Source organism: Schistocerca gregaria, chromosome 2 (assembly GCF_023897955.1).
Source record: "Schistocerca gregaria isolate iqSchGreg1 chromosome 2, iqSchGreg1.2, whole genome shotgun sequence".
NCBI classification, from domain to species: Eukaryota; Metazoa; Arthropoda; class Insecta; order Orthoptera; family Acrididae; genus Schistocerca; species Schistocerca gregaria.
Window position 1 is genome coordinate 233,994,000 of NC_064921.1, and position 24,213 is coordinate 234,018,212.

Consider the following 24,213-nt stretch of genomic DNA (forward strand, 5'->3'; position numbering starts at 1 on the left):
AATGGTGGATTGGATCAATGGCTTCGATATAAAGATCTAAACTGTATTTTAATGTGTCTGTGGTACTGTATTTTATGTGTTATTGTGATTGTTATGTATCATACGCTAAATAAAATAAACTGGACAATGTAGTTCTAAGATAAAAAAAGTGTTTCTGGATCAAGGTCCATATAACGTAGTTTCTTCTTCTGCGTGACGGGGATGTGACCCGAAACTTTGGGTGTACCTGTTTGTTACATCCTGGATTACCTGCAGACAGTAATTCTGTACAGCATGTTCCAAATGGTTCACATTGTGTGACGTTATTTGAAATAACAAAATGTTTGTTATTAACGCAAACGAGGTGGCACAGGGATAAATTAACATGTCTTTTACATAGATTCGAATACAGTAGAAATATTTTGTATCAAGTTTCTATATACTTAGGGACTTCAGAAAATGAGTACACATATTGTCCCACGCGGATCATTGCGCAACAAGAGTGGCTCATCGTCGGAGGTGGATACATATTCCGGGTTTCCTGTACACAAAGTGCAGAGGCATTACAATACAGGAGTGAAATGGCACAGCAACAGCCAACGTACTCCGAAGTAGAACTAGGCGGTGCAGTATGATTCTTCTGGGCAAAACGTCTAAATCGTACACAGATTCACAGTGAAATTCTGGAGATATATGGACCAAATGCGATGACGCGTCCTGCCCTGGTGAAATGGTACCAACAATTTGACCAGCGCCACAAAGACGTGGATGATGGTGACCTGGAAGGCCATATTTTGCATCATGAGATTTCCATCTTCTCGGCAAGCAGAAAGAACATGTGCGCGGCGGGGGGGGGGGGGGGGGGGGGGCTGCGGAATGGAAGGAATGCTACAGTTATGAGGAAAAGCACTGGTTCTCGAATGGCTCTGTGACCAAGGAGCATACCACTATTGTCTAGGCATTAAATTATTGGTTGAACATTATGACCGTTGTTTACAGAGACTTTGTGACTACGTTGAAAACTAGTGTCATGTATCTATGTCACTCTGAAGTGTAGTACTGCATTCAGTAAAAGTTACTTGGTCTGCCGTTATAATGTTTAACTTAGTTTTTGATGTCCCTTCGTACATTCCATGTCCACTAATATAAACCGATAACAAATGGGATCCCTTACCCTAACCTTATCTATGTCACTTTGAAGTGTAGTCCAGCAGTCAGTAAAAGTTACTAGGTCTGTCGTTATAATGTTTAACTTAGTTTTTGAAGTCCCTTCGTACATTCCATGTCACTAACATAACCCAATAACAAATGGTATCCCCTAGCCTTACCTTGAAGGTGCATCTCATTAATTTTTTTTTTTTTTTTTTGCTTGAGGGTGTGTGTTTGTTGCTTGATTTGGGGGAGGGGACCAAACAGAGTGATCATCGGTCCCATGTGATTAGAGAAGGATGGTGAGGGAAGTCGGCCGTGCCCTTTCAAATGAATGTGTATGTGCGTGCGTGCGTGCGTGCGTGCGTGCGTGAAGCTGTGCTGAAACGATATGCTATTAGTTTTGTAGTAAATAAAGAGTGCATCATAAGATTGCGACAAAAATCTGTGTGACAGAAAAGAAGACGCCGCTCACCTCTTCTCTTTTATATGGTCCCAGGCGATCTTGAAAACGGTTGAAAACCCCCAGCAATTTCTTAACTGCTCTGTAGAATAATGGATCCCTCAGAGCTGTAGCAGGATTTTCCATGAAGGTGGGAACCTGTGTGAACATTAATCCGGTAACACCCTGTTTACAAATGTTCTTTGGCTCTGTGGAAAGCAAAAAGAATGGCGCACTTACTTGCTTCGCTGGAAATGCGTCTTCACTTTGACTGAAAGACGTTAACAGACCACGGTAAAGCGATCCATAGAAATTCTCGTTTAAGGAATCAGCGTTGCCTTCGACGATGTTTCCGAGGATTTCAATGGCTTCAGGCCTCCTCAGGGGGTGTTCTGTGTAGTTTTTCTGAAATATAAACAGTGACTGCTTAGTACAAATCTGACACTGCTTCCAAGTTTTAAGTTGAAGTCATTGGGGATGTAGATCTGCCCACATTAGTCGTTAACGATGTTACTATTCATGTATGCGTGTCTGTCATCTACGGAACCATACAACACACGATCTTTAGAGTTGATTGTACTGTACCTGTGTCATGGAAGGCATTCATGTATACTCATCTTCCACAAGTTCTAGAAGTATGTAAGAGTAACTGTGAAACATGCTATAGAAATAGACAGGACGAATTCGAAATCTCCTCTAGGAAGTAGTTATCCTGGGTGATTCCCGAGCCAATGTAATCGCATTGTGTCATTTGGTTTGGGGGAGACATTCCACCTTTATGTGTTCAGCCGAGTTGCAAAGCATACAAGTGTGCGACTTGCAACAGTCCTCTGTCTTGCAACCGTGATTATTTGCTGTCATCAAAAGTATCTTACGTGTTACACCAGGCAGCTAACGCCACAAAGAAATTGTTGGCCAGTGTTTGAGACTACGTGATCGTTTGCACGTGGCACTAATGTTAGGTTAGTTCTTGCTTTCAACTGACGTGGAACCAGCGGAGCAGACTACTCGATGGTTGACTGTTGGGATACGGTTGTACGGCTTGTGTGCCAATTCTATAACACCAATACCATTTTATTAATTCAATAAGACGTCAAATAAGTATTTGCAAGTGAGTAAAAAGTCACTCTTCAATGAGCTCATTGTTGTTGTTGTTATTGTGTTCTTCAGTCCTGAGACTGGTTTGATGCAACTCTCCATGCTACTCTATCCTGTGCAACCTTCTTCATCTCCCAGTACCTACTGCAACCTACATCCTTCTGAATCTGCTTAGTGTATTCATCTCTTAGTCTCCCTCTACGATTTTTACCCTCCACGCTGAACGCCAATGCTAAATTTGTGATCCCTTGATGCCTCAGAACATGTCCTACCAACAGATCCCTTCTTCTTGTCAAATTGTGCCACAAACTCCTCTTCTCTCCAATTCTATTCAATACCTCCTCATTAGTTATGTGATCTATCCATCTAATCTTCAGCATTCTTCTGTAGCACCCCATTTCGAAAGCTTCTACTCTCTTCTTGTCCAAACTATATATCTTCCGTGTTTCGCTTCCATACATGGCTACAATCCATACAAATACTTTCAGAAACGACTTCCTGACACTTAAATCTATACTCGATGTTAACAAATTTCTCTTCTTCAGAAACGCTTTCCTTGCTATTGCCAGTCTTCCGTTTCGTGCTCCTCGACTCTTATAACTGCCATCTGGTTTCTGTACAAATTGTAAATAGCCTTTCGCTCCCTGTATTTTACCCCTGCCACCTTTAGAATTTGAAAGAGAGTATTCCAGTCACATTGTCAAAAGCTTTCTCTAAGTCTACAAATGCTAGGAACGTAGGTTTGCCTTTCCTTAATCTATCTTCTTAGATAAGTCGTAGGGTCAGTATTGCCTCACGTGTTCCTACATTTCTACGGAATCCAAACTGATGTTCCCCGAGGTCTGCTTCTACCAGTTTTTCCATTCGTCTGTAAAGAATTCCCGTTAGTATTTTGCCGGCCGGACGCAGTGGCCGTGCGGTTCTAGGCGCTACAGTCTGGAACCGCGAGACCGCTACGGTCGCAGGTTCGAATCCTGCCTCGGGCATGGATGTGTGTGTTGTCCTTATGTTAGTTAGGGTTAAGTAGTTCTAAGTTCTGGGGGACTCATGACCTCAGAAGTTAAGTCCCTTAGTGCTCAGAGCCATTTGCCATTAGTATTTTGCAGCCGTGACTTATTAAACTGATAGTTTGGTAATCTTCACATCTGTCAACACCTGCTTTCTTTGGGACTGGAATTATTATATTCTTCTTGAAGTATGAGGGTATTTTGCCTGTCTCATACATCTTGCTCACCAGATGGTAGAGTTTTGTCAGGACTCGCTCTCCCAAGGCCGCCAGTAGTTCTAATGGAATGTTGTCTACTCCAGGGGCCTTGTTTCGACTCAGGTCTTTCAGTGCTCTGTCAAACTCTTCACGCAGTATCGTGTCTCCCATTTCATCTTCATCTACATCCTCTTCCATTTCCATAATGTTGTCCTCAAGTACATCGCCCTTGTATAGACCCTCTATACACTCCTGCCACCTTTCTGCTTCCCTTCTTTGCTTAGAACTGGGTTTCCATCTGAGCTCTTGATATTCATACAAGTAGCTCTATTTTCTCCAAAGGTCTTATTAATTTTCCTGTAGGCAGTATCTATCTTGCCCCTAGTGGGATAAGCCTCTCATTAGGACGTACTTCATGAAATAATTCGACTATAATATTCGTAATATAGGAAAGGTTATGAACAGCCCAAGTTATTTCGTACTTTTTAGACTGTCACGAACAATGTTCCAGAAAGTTGGCCATGGGATGCGCGCCTCCCGGCAGCAGTGAGGCCACTTGTTGGCGGGAATCTACGAGCAATGCAGACGAGTCACTTAGTAGGAAAGTGATTCGTTGCTGATTGTACATGAATAGTATGTTTTTAACAAAAGTTATGTGATACGTCCTCATACCGTGTCAGACATCTTTTTTCCTGACGTAGTGCCGCAACTCAACATGACATGGACTCAACAAGCCGTTGAAAGTCCCTTACAGAAATACTGAGCCTTGCTGTCTCTATAGCCGTCCATAATTACGAAAGTTTGCCGGTTCATGATTTTGTGCACAAACTGATCTCTAGATTATTTGTGCGATGGGATTCATGTCGGGCGGTCTGGGTGGCAAAATTATCCAGAATGTTCTTCAAACAAATCGCGAACAATTATGGCCGGTGACATGGCGCATTGTCATCCATGAAAATCCCTTCATTGTTTGGGAACATGAAGTGCATAAATGGCTGCAAATGGTCTCCAACTAGCGGGACATAACCATTTCCAGTCAGTTATCGGTTGAATTGGAACAGAGGCTCCACTGCATTCCATGTAAACACAGCCCACACCATTATGGGGCCTCTACCATCTTGCACAATGCCTTGCTGACAACTTCGGTCCAGGCTTCATGGGGTCTGCGCCACACTCGAACCCTACCATCAGCTCTTATCAACTGAAATCGGAACGAGAGCCGCTGCAGGCGATGTCGTGCTGTTAGCAAAGACACTCGGTCGTCTGCTGCCATAGCCCATTAACACCAGATCCTCCACACTCTCCTAACGGAAACGTTCGCCGTACATTCTACTTTGATTGCTGCCGTTATTTCACGAAGTGTTGCTTGTCTATTAGCACTGACAACTCTACGCAAACGCCTCTGATCTCTGTCCTTAAGTGAAGACCTAGAACACAGCGTTGTCCGTGATGAGAGGTAATGCCTGAAATTTGATATCCTCGGCAATCTCCTGACACTGGATCGGAAACGGAATGTCCCATGCGTCTAGCTCCAACTACGATCCCGCGTTCAGAATCTGTTAATTCTCGTCGTTCAGCCATAATCACGTCGGAAACCTGTTCATATGAATCACTAAGTACAAACGATAGCTCCGCCAACGCACTGCTTTTTTATACTCTGTGTACGGGATACGACCGCCATCTGTATAGCTGTGTTTTGTCATCTCAATGTACTTTGCCTGTGGACTATACTCCGTTGATCGTTTAAGCACTCGACACCGTGATTTTGGTTTCGTTGTTTTAACCAATGCTAATGTCGTAAATAAAGTAACTGGAATTCGTTGTCAAATTTGACCACCTAGGGACAAAGTTGGACAGGATTAATCACAGACAATGATGGACCACTTGAAATGCAGTACATACGTGATACAGATGGAGTGGTATATTTAATATAATGTGCAGGTTTCGTCATATGGGAAAGCAGAATAACATACATAAATAACGTGAATGTTTGACAGAGGTGAGACTCCCAACATTAAATTCGATATCGGACTCTCTATTAGGAATATGCCCCTCCTCGGGCACTAATAGATATTGTTGTTGATACTAGCTACCAAACTGTTGCGGAACCCGTCCCGCTTCAGGGCACTTTTCAGTTTTTGCATGTTTCGGAGAGGAGGTGTTCGTTGAGAAAAACGTCTGTCAAAAGCATTCCAGGCATGCTCTGTACAAACGCAAAATAGATCTATTTAAAACGGCAGACAAAAATTCGCTTGATGCCTTCCTAAGAGAGTGTCTCCATTCCTGCCAAGCTAATTATGTAAGTGTAGACCAGATATGGCTCAAATTCAAAGATACAGTATCGACAGCAATAGGCAGATTCATACATCATAAGTTAATAAGAGACGGGACTGATGCACCATGGTACACAAAACACGTCAGAACACTGTTGCAGAAGCAACAAAAAAAGCATGCCAAATTCAGAAGAACGCAAAATCGCAAAGACTGGTAAAGTTTCACGGAAGCTCGAAATTTAGTGCGGACATCAATGCGAAATGCTTTTAGTAGTTTCCAAAATGAAATATTGTCTCAAAATACGGTAGAAAACCCAAAGAGATTCTGGTCATATGTAAAGTACACCAGTGCCAAAAAAACAGTCAATACAGTCACTGCGCGATAACGATGGAAATTTTACCGATGATGGTGCCACTAAAGCGGAGTTTCTGTAATTCCTTCACGAAAGAAGACGAAGTGAATATTCCAGAATTCGAAAAAAGAACAGCTGTTAGCATGAATGACATAGAAGTAGATATCTTAGGTGGTGTGAAACACCTCAAACCACTTAAGAAAGGCAAATCTTCCGGTCCAGATGGTATACCAATCAGGTTCCTTTCAGAGTAAGCAGACACAATTGCGCCTTTCTTAACAATAATACACAACCGCTCACTTGACGAAAGGTCTGTTCCTAAAGACTGGAAAGTAGCACAGGTCACACCAATATTCAAGAAAGGAAATAGGAGTAACCCATTGAATCGAAAATGGCTCTGCGCACTAAGGAACTTAACATCTTAGGTCATCAGTCCCCTAGAACTTAGAACTACTTAAACCTAACTAACCTAAGGACATCACACACATCCATGCCCGAGGCAGGATTCGAACCTGCGACCGTTGCGGTCGCGCGGTTCCGGACTGAAGCGCCTAGAACCGCTCGGCCACTTCGGCCAGCTAACCCACTGAATTACAGACCCATACCACTGACCTCAATTTGCAGTAGGATTTTGAATTATGAATCACCTTGAAGAAAATGACTTATTGATACATAACCAACACTGATTCACAGCCGGCCGCGGTGGTCGTGCGGTTCTAGCGCTGCAGTCCGGAACCGCGGGACTGCTACGGTCGCAAGTTCGAATCCTGCCTCGGGCATGGATGTGTGTGATGTCCTTAGGTTAATTAGGTTTAAGTAGTTCTAAGTTCTAGGGGACTGATGACCTAAGATGTTAAGTCCTACAGTGCTCAGATCCATTTGAACCATTTGTACTGATTCAGAAAATATCGTTCTTGTGCAACACAGCTAGCTCTTTATTCCCATGAAGTAATCAGTGCTGTCGACAAGCGATCTCAGATCGATTCCACATTCCTAGATTTCCAGAAGGCTTTTGATACCGTTCCTCACGTGCAACTATTAATCAAATTGCGTGCATATGGAGTATCGTCTCAGCTGTGACTGGATTCGTGATTTCCTCTCAGAAAAGTCACAGTTGGTAGTAATTGACGGAAAGTCATCGAGTAGAACAGAAGTGATATCTGGCGTTCCGAAAGGTAGTGTCATAGGCCCTCTGCTGTTCCTGATTTATATAAATGATCTAGGTGATAATTTGAGCGGCCCCCTTAGATTGTTTGCAGATGACGCTGTAATTTACCGTCTAGTAAAATCATCAGAATATCAATTCCAGTGACAAAATGATCTAGAGAGAATTTCTGTATGGTGCGAAAAGTGGTAATTAGCACTAAACAAAGAAAAGTGCGAGGTCATCTACATGGGTACTAAAAGAAATCCGATACATTTTGGGCATACGATAAATCGCACAAATCTAAGGGCTTTGAATTCGATTAAATACCTAGGAATTACAATTCCGAGCTACTTAAATTGGAAAGACCACACATATAGTATTGTGAGTAAGGCGAAGCAAAGACTGCGCTTTGTTGGGAGAACACTTAGAAAATGCGACAAACCCACTAAAGAGACAGCCTACATTACACTTCTCCGTCCTCTGCTGCAATACTGCTTCGCGGTATGGGATCATTACCAGGTAGGATTGACAGAGGACATCGAAAAAGTGCAAAGAAGGTCAGCTCGTTTTGTGTTGTCGCGCAGTTGGGGTAAGAGTGTCGCTGATATGATACGTGAGTTGGGGTGGCAGTCACTGAAACAAAGGCGGTTTTCTTTGCGGCGAGATCTATTTACGAAATTTCAATCACCAACTTTGTCTTCCGAAAGTGTAAATATTTTGTTGACAGCCACCTACGTAGGGAGAAATGATCATCTTATTAAAATAAGACAAATTAGAGCCCGAACGGAAAGATTTAGGTGTTTCTTTTTACCACGCGCCATTCGAGAGTGGAATGGTAGAGAAGTAGTATGAAAATGGTTCGGTGAACCCTCTGCCAGGCACTTAAGTGTGAATTGCAGAATAACCATGTAGATGTAGTATGCAGCCCACTCCTTACGTTCATGGGGAGTATATGCAGGCCAACTCATGCGTTCAGCATCTCCACATTCCTATGTGTGCGACACCTCATCGGTCCTGTGTAGGTGGGCATCGTCTTCCATAAAGAGAAAGACGAGACGGGACCTACCGCACCCTTAAACAGACGGACATGATTCATAATAATCTGCCTACAAATCCGCTGTGATTTAACGGTACCTCGCGCAAAGATATGCAACGGTGTTTCGTCATTGTGCACAATGCCTGCCCATATAATAACTCCTACGCCATACCAATGATGTTCATGAACATTCTGTAGTAGCCGGCCGGTGTGGCCGAGCGGTTCTCTAGGCACTTCAGTCTGGAACCGCGCGACCACTACGGTCGCAGGTTCGATTCCTGTCTCGGGCATGGATGTGTGTGATGTCCTTAGGTTAGTTAGGTTTAAGTAGTTCTAAGTTCTAGCGGACTGATGACCTCAGAAGTTAAGTCACATAGTGCTCAGAGCCATTTGAACCATTCTGTAGTGTGTAACATGTTCACCTCTCTCTGTCCACACTCTCTGGTGGCCAGAATCACTTGCCACATTTAAGCGGGATTCGTCGGACAACGTCACTCTTACCCCAATCACATCACGATGATGTGGTTGAAGTGGGATGTACTTAAGAGGCTTCCGAGCATGAAAACCAGACTGCTTTAACCGCTGTGAAATGGTACTGGCAGAGACACGTGTACCGGTAGAGGATGCAAGATCTGCAGCTATGTGCCTGAGAGTGAGATGTCTATTCCTTTTCACCAATAGGGCTCCGTATTGATCCTCTGTTCGCGAGATGTCACTTTTGAACACATCCATTACTGTGGCCGCAGTTGAAACACTTTTACCGGCTTCGAGCTGTCTATCTCTGCTCGTCCACGATCGTAAGCACTCAAATGGCTACCGAATGGTACCTGTAGGAAGATACCCTGTACCACTACTAATCATTTCCTTTTCTGTTCGACTGATAAACAGAGCGAGGGTAAAACGACTGCCTTCAGCATTCACACGAGCCCTAATCTTTCTGATCTTATCTTCATGGTCCTACGCGAAACGTATGTTGGTGGCTGGAGAATAGCTCTGCAGTCAGGCTCAACTGCCGGTTCTCTAATTTTCTCAATAGTGCTCCTCGAAAAGAACGTCGCCTTCCCTTCAAAGATTTCCATTTTAGTTCACAATGTATCTGCGTAACACTTGGGTGTCGTTCGAACCTACCGGTAACAAATTCAACAGCCCCCCTCTGAATTGCCTCGATGACTTCCTTGCGAATGATGTCAGACATATGAGATATAAATATTAAAAAACTGGCATATTTTGCTTATTTTCACTCCAGTATGTCATATGGTATCATATTTTGGGGTAACTCCACAAACAAAGCAAAAATTTTTAGAGTACAGAAGCGTATAATAAGAGCAATGAATAGTGTGAATCCAAGAACATCATGTCGAAACCTATTCAAAGAATTGGGCATATTAACCACAGCTCCTCAATATATTTATTCCTTAATGAAGTTTGTTGTAAATAATAAATCTCTTTTTCCAACTAACTGCTTAGTACACAGTAACAATACTAGGAATAAGAACAATATACACAAAGATTTAAAATCACTTACTCTTGCCCAGAAAGGAGTCCAGTATTCAGCAACGCATATTTTCAATAAGTTACCAGCAATCATTAAGAGTTTAGTTTCAGATAAGGCACAATTTAAACATTATTTAAAAGAATTTTTGGTGGCCAACTCCTTCTATTCCATCCATGAGTTTCTCAATAAGTGCAGTAGACCATTTTAATGAAAATTTATTATACTTTAATTTTTGACAATACAGCCAAGTAACTACCAACTGTGTGAATCATGGATGTATGGAAAGCAGATGTAAGTCTTAAGTCTGTCAATAGTGGAAGTTTAATGTTAAATCTTGTACATAATCTGACTGTTCTTAACTGAGGATCACTGAAAGGAATAATTTACTTTAATTTTTGACAATACTTGGTTGTAATAGCCAAGGAACTAGCAAATATCTGAATGATGGATTTAATGAAAGCAGATATAAGTATTAAACCCGTAAATATTAGAAGTTTAAATTTAATTCATGTACATAATTTTACTGTTTATTGACTATCATTAAAATTAATAAAACTCAAGTTTTTCTAGTTACATTTTTGCAATGTGTTTCTCTGACATGTTCCACACCCAGGAAGATTCCCTCTTTTATGGGTCTATGGAATGAATGATTAATCTAATCTAATCCGACCTAATGATATTTAATCGATGTGGCTGTGTAAAGTGGCACATTACTAATAATTTATTCGAATATTATGGGCTTGTTTTTCCTACTCCTCTGCATTAACTTCCATTTTTCTACATTTAGAGCTAGCTGCCATTCAGCACACCAACAAGAAATTTTGTCCAAGTCATCTTATATTCTCTAACAGTCACTCAACGACGATACCTTTCCATACAACACTGCGTTATCAAATGGTTCAAATGGCTCTGAGCACTACGGGACTTAACATCTGAGGTCTTCAGTCCCCTAGACTTAAAACTACTTAAACCTAACTATCCTAAGGACAGCACACACATCCATGCCCGAGGCAGGGTTTGAACCTACGACCGTAGCAGCAGTGCGGTTCCGGACTAAAGCGCATAGAACCGCTCGTTCACAGCGGCCGGCACTGCGTTATCAGCAAACAGCTGCAGACTGCTGCTTACCTTGTCCGGAAGATCAGTTATATGGATAAGAAATAACAGCGGACCCATCACACTCCCCTGGAGAACTCCTGACGATACCCTAGTCTCTGATGAACACTCGCCGTCGAGGACAACGTACTGGGTTCTGTTACTTGTGAAGTCTTCGAGCCACTCACATACCTGGAAACCTAATCTGTATGCTTGTAACTCCGTTAAGAGTCGTCAGCGGGGCATTGCGTCAGATGCTTTACGGAAGTCGAGGAATATGGAATCCACTTGTTACCTTTCATGCATGGTTCGCAGGTGCTCATGTGAGAAAAGGGCAAGCTGAGTTTCGCACAATCGATGCTTTCTAATTCCGTGCTGATTTGTGGACAGAGGCTTTTACCTCTCAAGGAAATTTATTAAATTAGAATTGAGAAGATGTTTAAGGACTCTGCAGCAAACTCATATTAATGATATCGGGCTGTAATTTTGCGGGTCCGTTCTTTTACTCATCTTATATTCGTGAGTCACCTGTGCTTTGGGACTTTGCGCTGGACGAGAGATTCACGATAAATGTTCCATAACAAACTTCGTCAAAAATCGTTATCCATGAAGAGTCGAATGCATACAGAGCGTGTGTACAGAGGCTCCTTTGCAGTTAACACGCCTCGCCCTCTACATTTCCACTTACTGTCATCGGTCGGGTGCTCTGTCCCAGTTGTCGGTTGTTTTAAGCTGTTGTCAGTTTTTCCTTAGCAAGTGTCAGTTGTTCATTAGAAACTGTCAATCAGTGTAGTTTGGCTAAGCATGAGTGTTCAAGTGACGTGCAGTAACAGTCCATTTCAGACTGCAGTACCTGGTCAAGAAGCGAGAGCTCACATATCACTGTGCTGCGTCAAAATACTTGCTGTGAAGACGCCAGGTTATCAAACGCCAGGTTACAAAACTCTTGTGTTCTTTCCCAGTGCACAGAAATTCGTCTGCGACTCCTGAACCGTGTGCACCTTCAGTACAAACGAGTGGTAATATTTGTAGGGAGAGAGTTCCAAAATAAACCATCGTAGACTGTCCGTTGTATCTCATAACGGCCATATGTCCATCGACGGTTATGTTTCAGGCGATGTTGATAGTGACTGCTATTTTTACAATCCTGATGTCTTTGTTCTTCTAGTATGGCACATTAAAAGCGACTGTATACTCTGCAGCCTCTCGTCATCTCGTCGTTTGTCATGCTGTAGACGATTGTTCCCTCGCCTGCTGCGCATATGAATCTGCATACTTTTTGACAGCCATCTGTCTGCTGAAATCGTCCGTTGTGGTATGCGTAGATGTCTTTGCAAAGTTCATTCGTGGGTCGTCATATCCCAGGACTTCCGCCAGCAGAGGACGGTTTGGAGGCACTTGCTGGTGCTTCATATAGTTTATTTGCGTGCAACAGTGTGTACCGATAAGTGGAGCTTAATGCATTTGTATTCGAACCATGGAAGCGCATTTTACTGCAATTTGGTTTCGTTTTACTTTTGGTTTCTTTCGCAGTTAACGTCATTTCATGAAACGAGCTTTCCCACTACGTTCGTTTTGCTAATGTGTGATCCTGTCTGCAGATAGGAGTTGCTATGAACTTGGCTTAATCGATAATTAGCTCACCAATGTTCTTACATGTAGACGATAGATACACATTTCTGAAAAGAGTGTAACTGAATTTGGCACACTTCCTCATCCATGAGTTTGACTCTGTCAGCCATTCACGCATTTATTAGAACGAAGGCACGCAAAAAGTGATTTTGCACTATCTTGTCGCTTCTAAAGTACAGGGCGTCCGGGTTAAACATAAAATAACATAAAATTTAATAACTTAGAAGTAATTGAGATATTTATTGATGGTATATTTCTACAAGTACAGTAATTCAATATGTCATTTTATACACCCAATTCACGTCGATATGCGTGCCATTAGTGGCGCCATAGACATGTAATCTGTATTCCACTTCCCTCCAAGATTTTTTGCAACATTGCAGGCGTAACATTTAGGATAGCTGCACGAATGCGATGATATGGATGGCGTAGATCGCGAACTGGTGTCTGGACAATTTGATTCTTGATAAATCCCCACAGAAAAGAAATCAAGTGACGTAATATCTGGGCTTCTAGGGGGTCAAGCACTCAATCGACTACGTATTGAAAGATCACATCATGAGGAAGTTATGGTACAGCATACAGCTCCAACGTGCTTAAGTACATTGATGGATTAACTGTAGTTTCAGCGAAAAGGGAGAAAAGGAAGCATATTCGATCCCCATATAGACTACCACAGTTTGAGGAGCCGTGCGGGGGAAACAAGCCCCCACCTGGTTCCTGCAGCGCTGGCACCTCAACCTGTGCTTCATCAACATCTACATCTATACTCTGCAAACCACTTTACGGTATTTGGTGGAGGGTACTTTTTGCACCATTGTCACTTCCCCCTTTCCCTGTACTAGTCACGTACGGTTGAAGGGAAGACCGATTGCTGGTATGCGTCCATGTGGGCTCGAATCTGTCTAGTTTTATCTTCGTGGTGTTTTAACGAGATATATGTAGGGCGAAGCAATATACTGGTTGACTTTTATAGGAATGTTCCCTCCTGAACTTTAACAGTAGATCATAACATGATGAAGGACGCCTCTTTTGCGGCATCTGCCTGTGGAGATGGGTGAGCATCTTTTTGCTACCTTGCATGCAATAAATATTGTTCATAATCGAAACTGAAGTCTTTTTATGTATTGACATGTTTAGCAAACATCCTAATTGAAACTATCACAAGGAGAGGAATCTCTACTAAACATAATGAAGTACAAAACTGTAATACAGAAAAAATGGCTACCTTGCACGTTGGTTGCAACCAAAACACAAATACTTACCGGCCGAAACCCTCCAAGTACCACCAGTTCAGGCATAGAGAGCCAATCGGTCAACTTGCAGTTAACGTACTGCAGTTGAGCTCGTGGCCGTCGCAGTGACCTGCGTTTTGTTGATAATCATTAGGTAGCACAGCCGAATAGCAAACTTCTTCCAGCAGCAATCAGTAATGAGTGCCATCTTTTACCCTCTGCTGGATGCAGTTCACTACAGCCACTTTTCTGCGATGTATGGGCCCACATAGGGCATCACAGAAACACATCTACACGCGACCAGATCCAGAAACAGAATGAGCCATCGAGCTACCCAACCAGTAAGAGTGTTTCACTCTGTTCATGACTGATAATGGCCGATTACACATGATATTTATGGACTTTTGAACAAGATAGTTGAAATTTTCTTTACACTGCAGGACAATTCGTAATTGCGGACATAATATTGCTCACTCCCTTAGAATAGCATAACAGTTTCTTTGGAGCGCTATACATTGTATCGAACTGGTACCAAATGGTCAAGATACATTCCACTGGAGATATAAGTCACGGCAATGAAGTCACGTGTGTGTGCCAAATGGTTGCATGGAAACAGAGTCGATGCGAAGATATAATGGAATGGCAAAAAAAGTGCTATCGTGTATAGAAGTGTCCATGAGCACACTGCGAATAAAGTTGCCCAGTTGATTTATGTATCAATGCGGGCTGACCAACGTGTCTTCAAGGAAAGGTGTGCCTCTCGCAACCATGTAAAATGGCGTAAGAACCATTCTAGTAAAAATATGATAACCGTCAGGAAGCGGAAGCAAGTGTTAATATTTGCCTTAAACAAGAGGTCCAAATGGTTCAAATGGCTCTGAGCACTATGGGACTTAACATCTTAGGTCATCAGTTCCCTAGAACTTAGAACTACTTAAACCTAACTAACCTAAGGACATCACACACATCCATGCCCGAGGCAGGATTCGAACCTGCGACCGTAGCAGTCCCGCGGTTCCGGACTGCAGCGCCTAGAACCGCAAGACCACCGCGGCCGGCCAAGAGGTCCATAAAAGGATTCTGAGCCCCCATAGATTACGCCACAAATCCAACTTTGGGATTTCATAGCATCTGGTCGCAGGATTCGCTAGTGTGGCACTGTGTTCCATGTAACGAGGTCAAAACATGTCTCCATAAATAACATTTTTTATGTAAACACACCTTACGTGCAAAGTCACAATCAACAGACCTCGGCCGAAATTGAGTAGGCAATCACAAAAATACGGAGAGGTCGAACGATCTACCTCAACATCAAATTCCACAGAACTTCTTGTGGCGCCGCTTAAAATTCTGCATATACGAATGTCTCTCTCTACCATCTTAAGGGATGTCAGGTCACAAAACCAAGGTAGTAGAATTACGCTGCACTACTTTAATTTACGTTAGTTTTTAAACAGAGTTTGTCCTTTGTGTGTTACAGTAATCATAATGTATATTAATGTGGTAGCAGCAATATCTGAGTCGATATTGCTTCCACCTTTCATTCTGCCGTCTTAGCAAAATAGACCAATTGTAATTCATGCGAAATATAAAATTGCAGTGAAACGATGTGTAAAATGTCTTATTTTAAAGGGATTTTTGTGCTGCTTGAAAAACTGGTCTTCGATTCTGTAAGTGAGTAATTTTTCCTAATTTGCTATACGTTATAATGAACACACTGATTGAAGGGTGACGTGGTCACTTTGAAGATAACAGAGATCGATTATTTAACAATGTGTGAGAATCAAGGTAGTCTATGATCTCAGATATTTGTTTTATTTGATTATTATGCTCATCGTCAGGTTTAACTAAGAACTTGTGTGCCTATCAGTAAAAGTATTACGATACCAACAGTATCAATAATAGCGTCGATGCACATTATCTGAGAAACATCTAACAGTCGATATACCTGATTACATGCTAGTTATCAAATATGTGTCTGCACCGAAGAGGCACCTATTGAACATTTTGCAAGAAACAGAGATCTATGGTAATAAGAAACACCACCCAACAATACTTGTTAATGAGCAAAACGAATTTGCAGCGGACGCCTATTTTTTCGAGGTATACGGGCTGTTGTGCACTGAAGCGCCAAAGAAACTGGTATATTCAAATACAGAGATATACAAACAAGCAGAATACGGGGCTGCGTTCGGAAATGCCTATATAAGACAACAAGTGTCTGGCGCAGTTGTTATATCCGTTTCTGTTGCTACAGTGGCAGGTTATCAAGATTTAAATGAGTTTGAACGTGGTGTTATAGTCGGCGCACGAGCGATGGGACACAGAATCACCGAGATAACGATGAAGTGGGGATTTTCCCGTACGACCATTTCACGAGTGTACTGGGAATATCAGGAATACGGTAAAACATAAAATATCCGACATCGCCGCGCCCGGAAAAATATCCTGCAAGAACGGGACCAACGACGACTTAAGAGAATCGTTCAACGTTACAGAAGTGCAACCCTTCCGCAAATTGTTGCAGATTTCAATGATGGGCCATCAACAAGTGTCAGCGTACGAACCATTCAACGAAACATCATCCTCATGGGCTTTCGGAGCCCGAGGCCTGCGCGTATATCCTTGTTGACTGCACGACACAAAGCTTTACGCCTCACCTGCGTCTGTCAACATCGAAATTGACTGTTGATAACTGGAAACTTGTTGCCTGGTCGGACGAGTCTCGTGTGAAATTGTATTGAATGTATGGACGTGTACGGGTATGGAGACAACCTCATGAATCCATGGACCCTACAAGTCAGCAGCCGACTGTTCAAGCCTCTTCTGAGTTTAAGCACTTCTGCTGGCCACCAAACTACCCAGACATGAACATTAGTGAGCATTTATGAGTTGCCTTGCAACGTGCTGTACACATATCACTCACCTCCTGCTTCTTTAGCACAGTCGATCACAATTGTATTGGGTTGGTAGGATCTCTAGATCCTTTTTTATTTTATTTATTTATTTATTTTCCATATGTCCTACCATCCTGTTCCTTCTCCTTGTAAATGTTTTTCCTATGTTCTTACCTTCGCCGATTCTGTAGAGTACTTCTCCATTGCTTATCTTATCAGTTCATCTAATTTTCAACATACTTTCATAGCGCCACATCTCAGATGTTTCAATTCTCTTCTGTTCCTGTTTCCCGACAATCCACGATTAGCTACCGTACAATATAGCGCTCGCAACGCACATTACCAGCAATTTTTTCTCAAATAAACCCTGCATTTAGTATCAGAATCGTTTTAGCTGGGAAAGCCCTCGTTGCCTATGTTAGTCTGCATTTGATGTCCTCTTTGCTTTGTCCGTCATATGTTATTTTGCTTCCAAGGTAGCAGAATTCGTTTTCTTCGTCTACATCGTGGCCACAATATAATTTCCGCTGTTACCAGTTATTTCCTCTTTCTTCGGTTTACTCTAAATCCATGTTCTGTACTCATTAGACTGTTCATTCCCTTCAACAGATCCTTTAATTCTTCCTCATTTCCACTGAAGACAGCAATGCCATCAGCGAATCATATAACTGATATCCCCTCATTCTCAATTAATCCCATTTTATTGTTATCTTACTTCTGTCAGTACTGCTTCGATGTATAGATTGAACAGTTGAAGGGAGAGACTGTCTTACATCTTTATTAATCCATGAATTTCGTTTTTGGTCTTCCAATCGTGTAACTGTCTCTTGGTACTTGAGCATATTGTATGTTATCCACCTTTCCCTTGGCTTAAACCAATTTTTCTCACAGTCTCAAACATATTGCACCATATTACATTGTCGAATGCTTCTTCTAGGTCGATCTTTCTTAGGTATTATTTTCATTATGAAGCGCAACGTCAGAAGTGTCACTCTGGTGCCTTCATCTTCCGTAGACCCAGAGTGATCGTTACCTCACGAATCATTTGGCCTGTAAAACAAAAAGTCGCACTGATCTCCCCATTGGCAAAAGATTCTAGATTAGTTCCCCATCCCTCGATCTCCCGAAGGGAAGTCCTGCTATGGGAGAGGTGACAGTGACAAAAAGCTTCAATGACGAAAGAAAGGATAACACTCTACTAGACGGAGAGTGAAATGTCAGAAGTTTGAACGTGGTAGGGAAGCTAGAAAATCCGAAAATTGAAATTCAAAGTGTCAATCTAGGCATATTAGGGATCAGTGAAGTGAAATGGAAAGAAACGATTTCTGATCAAATGAATATGGACCAATAATTACAGCAGCAGAAATTGGTACAGCGGGTTGGAACGCGGTTGTAGGGTAAGTGATATAAGACAGGGTTACGAGAGAATATGGACTTGCCAGTAGGAATGACAGAGGTGAAAGAATAATTGAGCTCTGCAATAAATTTCAGATGATGATAGCGAATTCTCTGTTCAAAAATCTCAGGAGGAGGAGGTATACTTGGAAAAGACCCGCATACAGACATGATTCCAGCTAGATAACATATGGCCAGACATAAGTCCCAAAATCAGATACTGGATTGAAAGATGTACCCAGGAGCCGCTACAAACTCAAATCATAGTTTAGCAATGATAAAGGTAGAGTTCAAAAGAATAGTCATGAAGAATCGACGTGAAAGGAAGTGAGATACTGAAGTGTGTTTGAATCTGAATAATGCTGCAGTAACAGCGATAATGATTACAACGCGACAGTTCAACTGAAGAGGAATGGACAGTTCTAAGCAGTCACAGAAGTGGGGTAGTCAGATGTAGGTGCAAGGAATGGAATGGCGAAGAACCCTTGGGTAACAGAAGAGATACTTCAGTTCATCAGCGGAGGAAGGAAGCACCAAAACGCTCAGGAAACGACGGGAATACAACAATGTATGTCACTTAAGCATAAAATAAATAGTACACTGAAGGTCTCTGCGAGGAGGAGAATCTGTCTGATGTGACAGAAGAAGAATTTTAAGTCGATGTGGATGACATAGGTGATACAGTATTACAGTCAGAGTTTAACGGATTTTCAGAAGACTGAAGACCTAGCATCGGACTTCCGACGAACATCATCCACACATTTACGTGAGAAACTTCACTTCAGAATTGGTGATCACGAATTAGACGAAGTCAAAGCTTTTTAATACTTAGGAAGCAAAATATCCCATGTCGGACAAACAAAAGAGGACATAATAAAGCAGATTAACAGAGGCAAAGAGGGCATTCCTGGCCAAAAGAAGTCTAGTAGTCCAAACATTGGTCTTAATTTGAGGAAGAAATTTCTGAGCATGTACTTCTGGAGGACATGAGAGAATGACTTCCATGGTGGCAGAGAAAGCTGTAGAGGGTAAAAACTATGCGAGAAGACCGAGATTGGAATATATTCAACATATAATTGAGGACATTAGTGTTTAGCAACTGTGGAATCAAGAAGTTGGCAAAGGCTTGGAAGTCGTGGCAGACCGCACCAAACGACGATCCAAAAAAATATGCAGTGTTTTCCACTGATTTCTGCTTTCTCATACCGTTGGTGATTGCTGATTGTTATGCCTTTTAGGGCAGTTTCCCAGTCCAAGAACAAGAGCTCCGTGAAACTCAAATCGCTGCTCTGCCCATTTGACAAGGCTGTTGGCAAATTGAGAATGACTCCTTGTACTGGGCGTTTTCTGTCGGCATTAGAGATGACTTTTATTCAAAACTTAAGCAATGGCTGGGTTCAAAGACGGAACTCAGGAAGTTTTGATTACTACTCAAACACGCTACCGATAGACCACTGCTATTGGGGACAATATGACACGAAAAATAATTCGGAATATGTGCGAGTTACAAAGTTTTATTATGGCCTCAAAAAAATAAAAATAAAAAAAAATTCACCTGCGACCACAACATTCAGTGATACTACTGATCCTGCTCTACATTTTTACCCTTCAGTGCGACACTTTTTTGCCATCAGTGGATCATCTAATGGAGACCATGGATTTAGAAGCTACTTTTTGGCTGTTCAGGATACGTTTCACTTCAAAAGTCAACTTGTCGTCATTCCCGAAATACATACCACACACTGGTTTCATAATAAGAGGGAGAAGCAACTTGGTGCCTCTCCAGAAAATACAGTGTAAGGAACGAGGGTAGGGCCAAGCTTGATAGCCCAAAGAAGTAGCATATGTGACTACGCCCTTTGCAGTACGAACTGGAGCGTTTTGTGGAGCGGAGCTCAAGGTGCAGCGACATTTGCCGTGTTCCAAATGTCATGTAAGATGTTGGAATCGTATCTATAACTGATTTTCGCTCTTTCCACAACTGTCCAGCTTGTGGTACACCAGTTTTCGAGCATCACAGCATCCACTTCTTATCGGCGGTTTTCACAGAGAAGTGGTCTGCCGCGTCGTTCTCCGTCACTCAGACTTGTGTGACCACACTGTAATTGTGCGATCCACCTCACCACCGTGCCTTGTCACGGTACAGTGTTGCCGTACAGTTCCATCAACTAAGAATGGATTGTTTGCAGTGGTGCTATCCTCCAAACGCGCAAACGCAATATTACTACACGATACGCCACTTTACCAACGGCCTGCGCGATTCGGTTTTGCCTGCTCTGGCGGAGTGCTACGGTAATGTGGGGCGTGAATCAGAGAGTACCAGGACTCCAAACATGTTGGCCTACCAGCAAATATACAAAAAATTACTTAACTTTCTTATCTCGAGGTGGTAGTGAAAAATTCATATATGCCTTTCATATGTGGAAAAGACTTGACTGGTGTGATGCAGCTGTTGAGTACAGGATTTCACCCTAGGCAGAGAAGTATCGAATTTAGTCTTCATTTTGGTAAAGTAGGTTACAGCCGAGATAGTGGATAGATCTCAAGTCTGATATCGCTGTCTAGGCGAGGGGGTAATTAACATTGGTCTGTGAAAGCCTGTGGTGGGTATGGAGGTCTACGGAAGGTAGGACGTACTGTTACAAATGTGACACCAGGCCTCTGTTCTCAAAGATGGGGAATATGATGGGGGTGTTTGAATTTGTCTTTGAGGAATATAGGCCAGGTGGAAATGTTACAGTTATTGGAACTTTATGAACGGATGCAGGATAAACATTGGCAGATTAACTGGATATGGGTAGCTGGTATAATATGATGAATAGAGATCATTGCGAAATTGCCTCAGGTGGGAATGGAGATCGGTTGGGTCCTTTTCATGCGAATGATGATCACGTGATTCAGTTCCCCTGCTTTGGGAGTTGTTTCCCAGTGTAACTTTAAATTTATCCACAATATATGGAATTGTCTGAAGTTTGTATTATACTGTATTATAAATTTATGAAGTAATTTTTGCTGCTTCAGTCACTTTTTACGAATATTTATTTGCACTTCGCGTTTCGGCGGCATGTTACTATCAAGAGGTGCATTAGAGTTACATGTACATTACATGAACTTTGTATATGATGAGGATTATTTGCTGCGTGTGCCAGTGAGCTTATATATCGAAATTCTACCCTGCACAGAAAGATATAGGTCTCTTTCTGTGCTGGCACCCTCAGCAAATTATTCTCAACATACTTCAAATTAATGTAACTCTAACGCAACTGATAATGGGAACACACTGCTGAAACGTGTCGTGCTAATAAATATTAGTGAAAAGATATTGAAGCAGTAAAAATTATTTAATAATAATAATAATGGGAACATACTGCTGAAACGTGTCGTGCTAATAAATATTTGTGATAAGATACTGAAGCAGTAAAAATTATTTAATAAAGTTTCAGTGTACCGTTGGATTTCTTTATGATGGTTACTAGGTAATGATTCGATCTTAGTGTTTGACTGAAAGTTACTAATTTGTACTTTTATGCTACATTTAGTAGGTATGGAATATTTTGATTGTTGAGTAGACGACAAGGACGTGGAAATCTTGTGTGATTTATCCCATTGTTATGGGTTGACCGTGAGCTGACACTAGTGGTTGAAATTGTTAATGTGGAGAGAAGGTTGATACAAACGGAGGATTGAACGTACTGTGAGAAATACCGCGTACTGGTGTAGGTATATGGAAGGGCACAGGTTTTAAACGTCAGCTGGTTTGAGGAGATAAGACTGATGACACGATAGATCCTTGAGGCATGCCCGCATTATGGTGAAAAAAGCATTAGTGAATGTCTTTCTATACACTTTGGCTAACATGCGCATCTTCAGCCCACACTGCAGATACTAAATGTAGACACGGCAGACGTGGCACCTCACCTGGTAGACGGTGGGGTACTGGAGGGGCTGGACTGGCTCCAGCCCTGCGGAGAGCCTCTCCAGGTCATAGCGCGCCGCCAGTTGCCGCAGCGCGAAGTAGAAGAGCTCCCCCCTGCGATCACAGCTGGACGCCGAAACTGCCCCAGAGAGCCAGAAGGGGCAGCGGAAATGCTTCATGGCCCAGTGTCCGTTCAGGCCGACATCCTCTCTGAAGTAAGACAGCAGATCCTCTGGACAGCCCGAATGCCGCTTGTTGCTGCTGGCCAATACTGTCTGCGGCTTTTCCCCATCTGCTGTTGCACCTGCCCGCAGAGGCTCTATGTGGCGTAGGACATCAGTACAGAGGCTACATATCCAGTCATTAAATGATCTCTTAACCTTTCTCGATACGAATTCTTTACCAACCTTAGTGAACTTCTGTTTTGTGTAGCCAGATTCGTTTTCGCTGGAGATCACGGTTTTCGAGTTATTGAAGAAAAAGTACAAAAGTGACCTCCAAACGCACCTCCGCCCTCCCACTCTTCTCTCACTAGTCAGGATGTCTAACATGTTGTTCGTGGCACTCCATCCTATCATTGTATAAAAATTTCCGACTACACGAACTATTCCCGGTAATCGACCTCTTTTGGTCTCTAAAGGTTGGGCTATTACGGCACCAGCAAAATCGGCTATTTCGTTAACATTATTAATTTAAACGTGCCCTTGAAGGTAATGATTTTGTAAACGTTACGCTAAAACAAATTACGTTGACAGTTCGATCCAAACTTAACCGTCACAAGCACAGTAGTTTGCAGCCATAAGGCCTGACGAATGCAACGATGTAATTGTTTATTTTACGCAGTTAAAATTCACAAAAAGTTAAGTAAAGCGTACACAAATTTCAATTCTACAATTAGGAAGTGCTCAACTAAGCCGGTGGCGTAATAAAGCCAGTCAAGGAAGACAAAAAAAGGTCGAATGTGGGAAAAATTTCTGACTGCCGTAGGAGGGAGTGTCGTGAACAACATACTAGAAATTCTGACCGGTGGCGGCTGAGTGTGGCAGTTGGGGTGTATTTGAAGGTTACTTTTGTGCGTTTTTCTTGAATGCCTCCGAAACTACGGCCTCTAGCGAAAACGTATGCCAGTACTAAATTCAACTAAATTAAATTTCCTACAAAAAAGTTCTGTTCAATTTTTATGTACGACTAATAGTTTTCACGTAGTGATCTAGGGAATACAAAACGCTCGCGATGGCTTTTGAAGACCAAGTACACCATTGCAGCTTGTATAAAACGACATCGATACAGGCAACTGCATCACCCTCCATCCATCATCCGCTAATAGCCTCGTGCAGTATCGGATGCTATCTACTAGACCATCTGTACACACCGTGGTCCTACAACACTCCATCTGGTGCGCCCGTCTAAAGGTTTACTTCTGTTAAGAACGACGTAGCGTGTACTACTGGCTGCCAACTGTTCCATCAAGTCGCGAAACTGACACGAATTTCTGTACGCTCTTATTTTGTTCATTAGGCGACAGTACGGAACAGTTGCCAACGCCTTCCAGAAGACAAGAAGTAACGATTCCACCATAGATGCAGTTATGCATTACTATATTGATTTGTCAAAGATAAAATAGCATGAGATTTACCGTTTCTTATGCATTTTGGATGGAGAGCTCTTTTAATCAAAGTAATTAGTGTTCATGATGTTGTTGTTGTGGTCTTCAGTCCAGAGGTCCAGAGACTGGTTTGATGCAGCTCTCCATGCTACTCTATCCTGTGCAAGCTTCTTCTTCTCCCAGTACCTACTGCAACCTACATCCTTCTGAATCTGTTTAATGTATTCATCTCTCGGTCTCCCTCTACGATTTTTACCCTCC

The 24,213-nt window shown here is 42.3% G+C and overlaps 1 protein-coding gene across 1 annotated transcript in view; it reads right to left on the bottom strand.

Annotated features, from left to right (window-relative positions):
* LOC126335724 (hexamerin-like) overlaps positions 1-24,213 on the bottom strand; it is a 138,562-nt gene that overhangs the window by 50,927 nt on the left and 63,422 nt on the right. The window contains exons 5-7 of the mRNA XM_049999180.1: positions 22,349-22,650; positions 1,811-1,975; positions 1,604-1,729 (exon numbers count right to left, since the gene is read on the bottom strand). Of these exons, the coding sequence (XP_049855137.1) occupies positions 1,604-1,729; positions 1,811-1,975; positions 22,349-22,650 (593 nt within the window). The remainder of the gene's footprint in view (positions 1-1,603; positions 1,730-1,810; positions 1,976-22,348; positions 22,651-24,213) is intronic.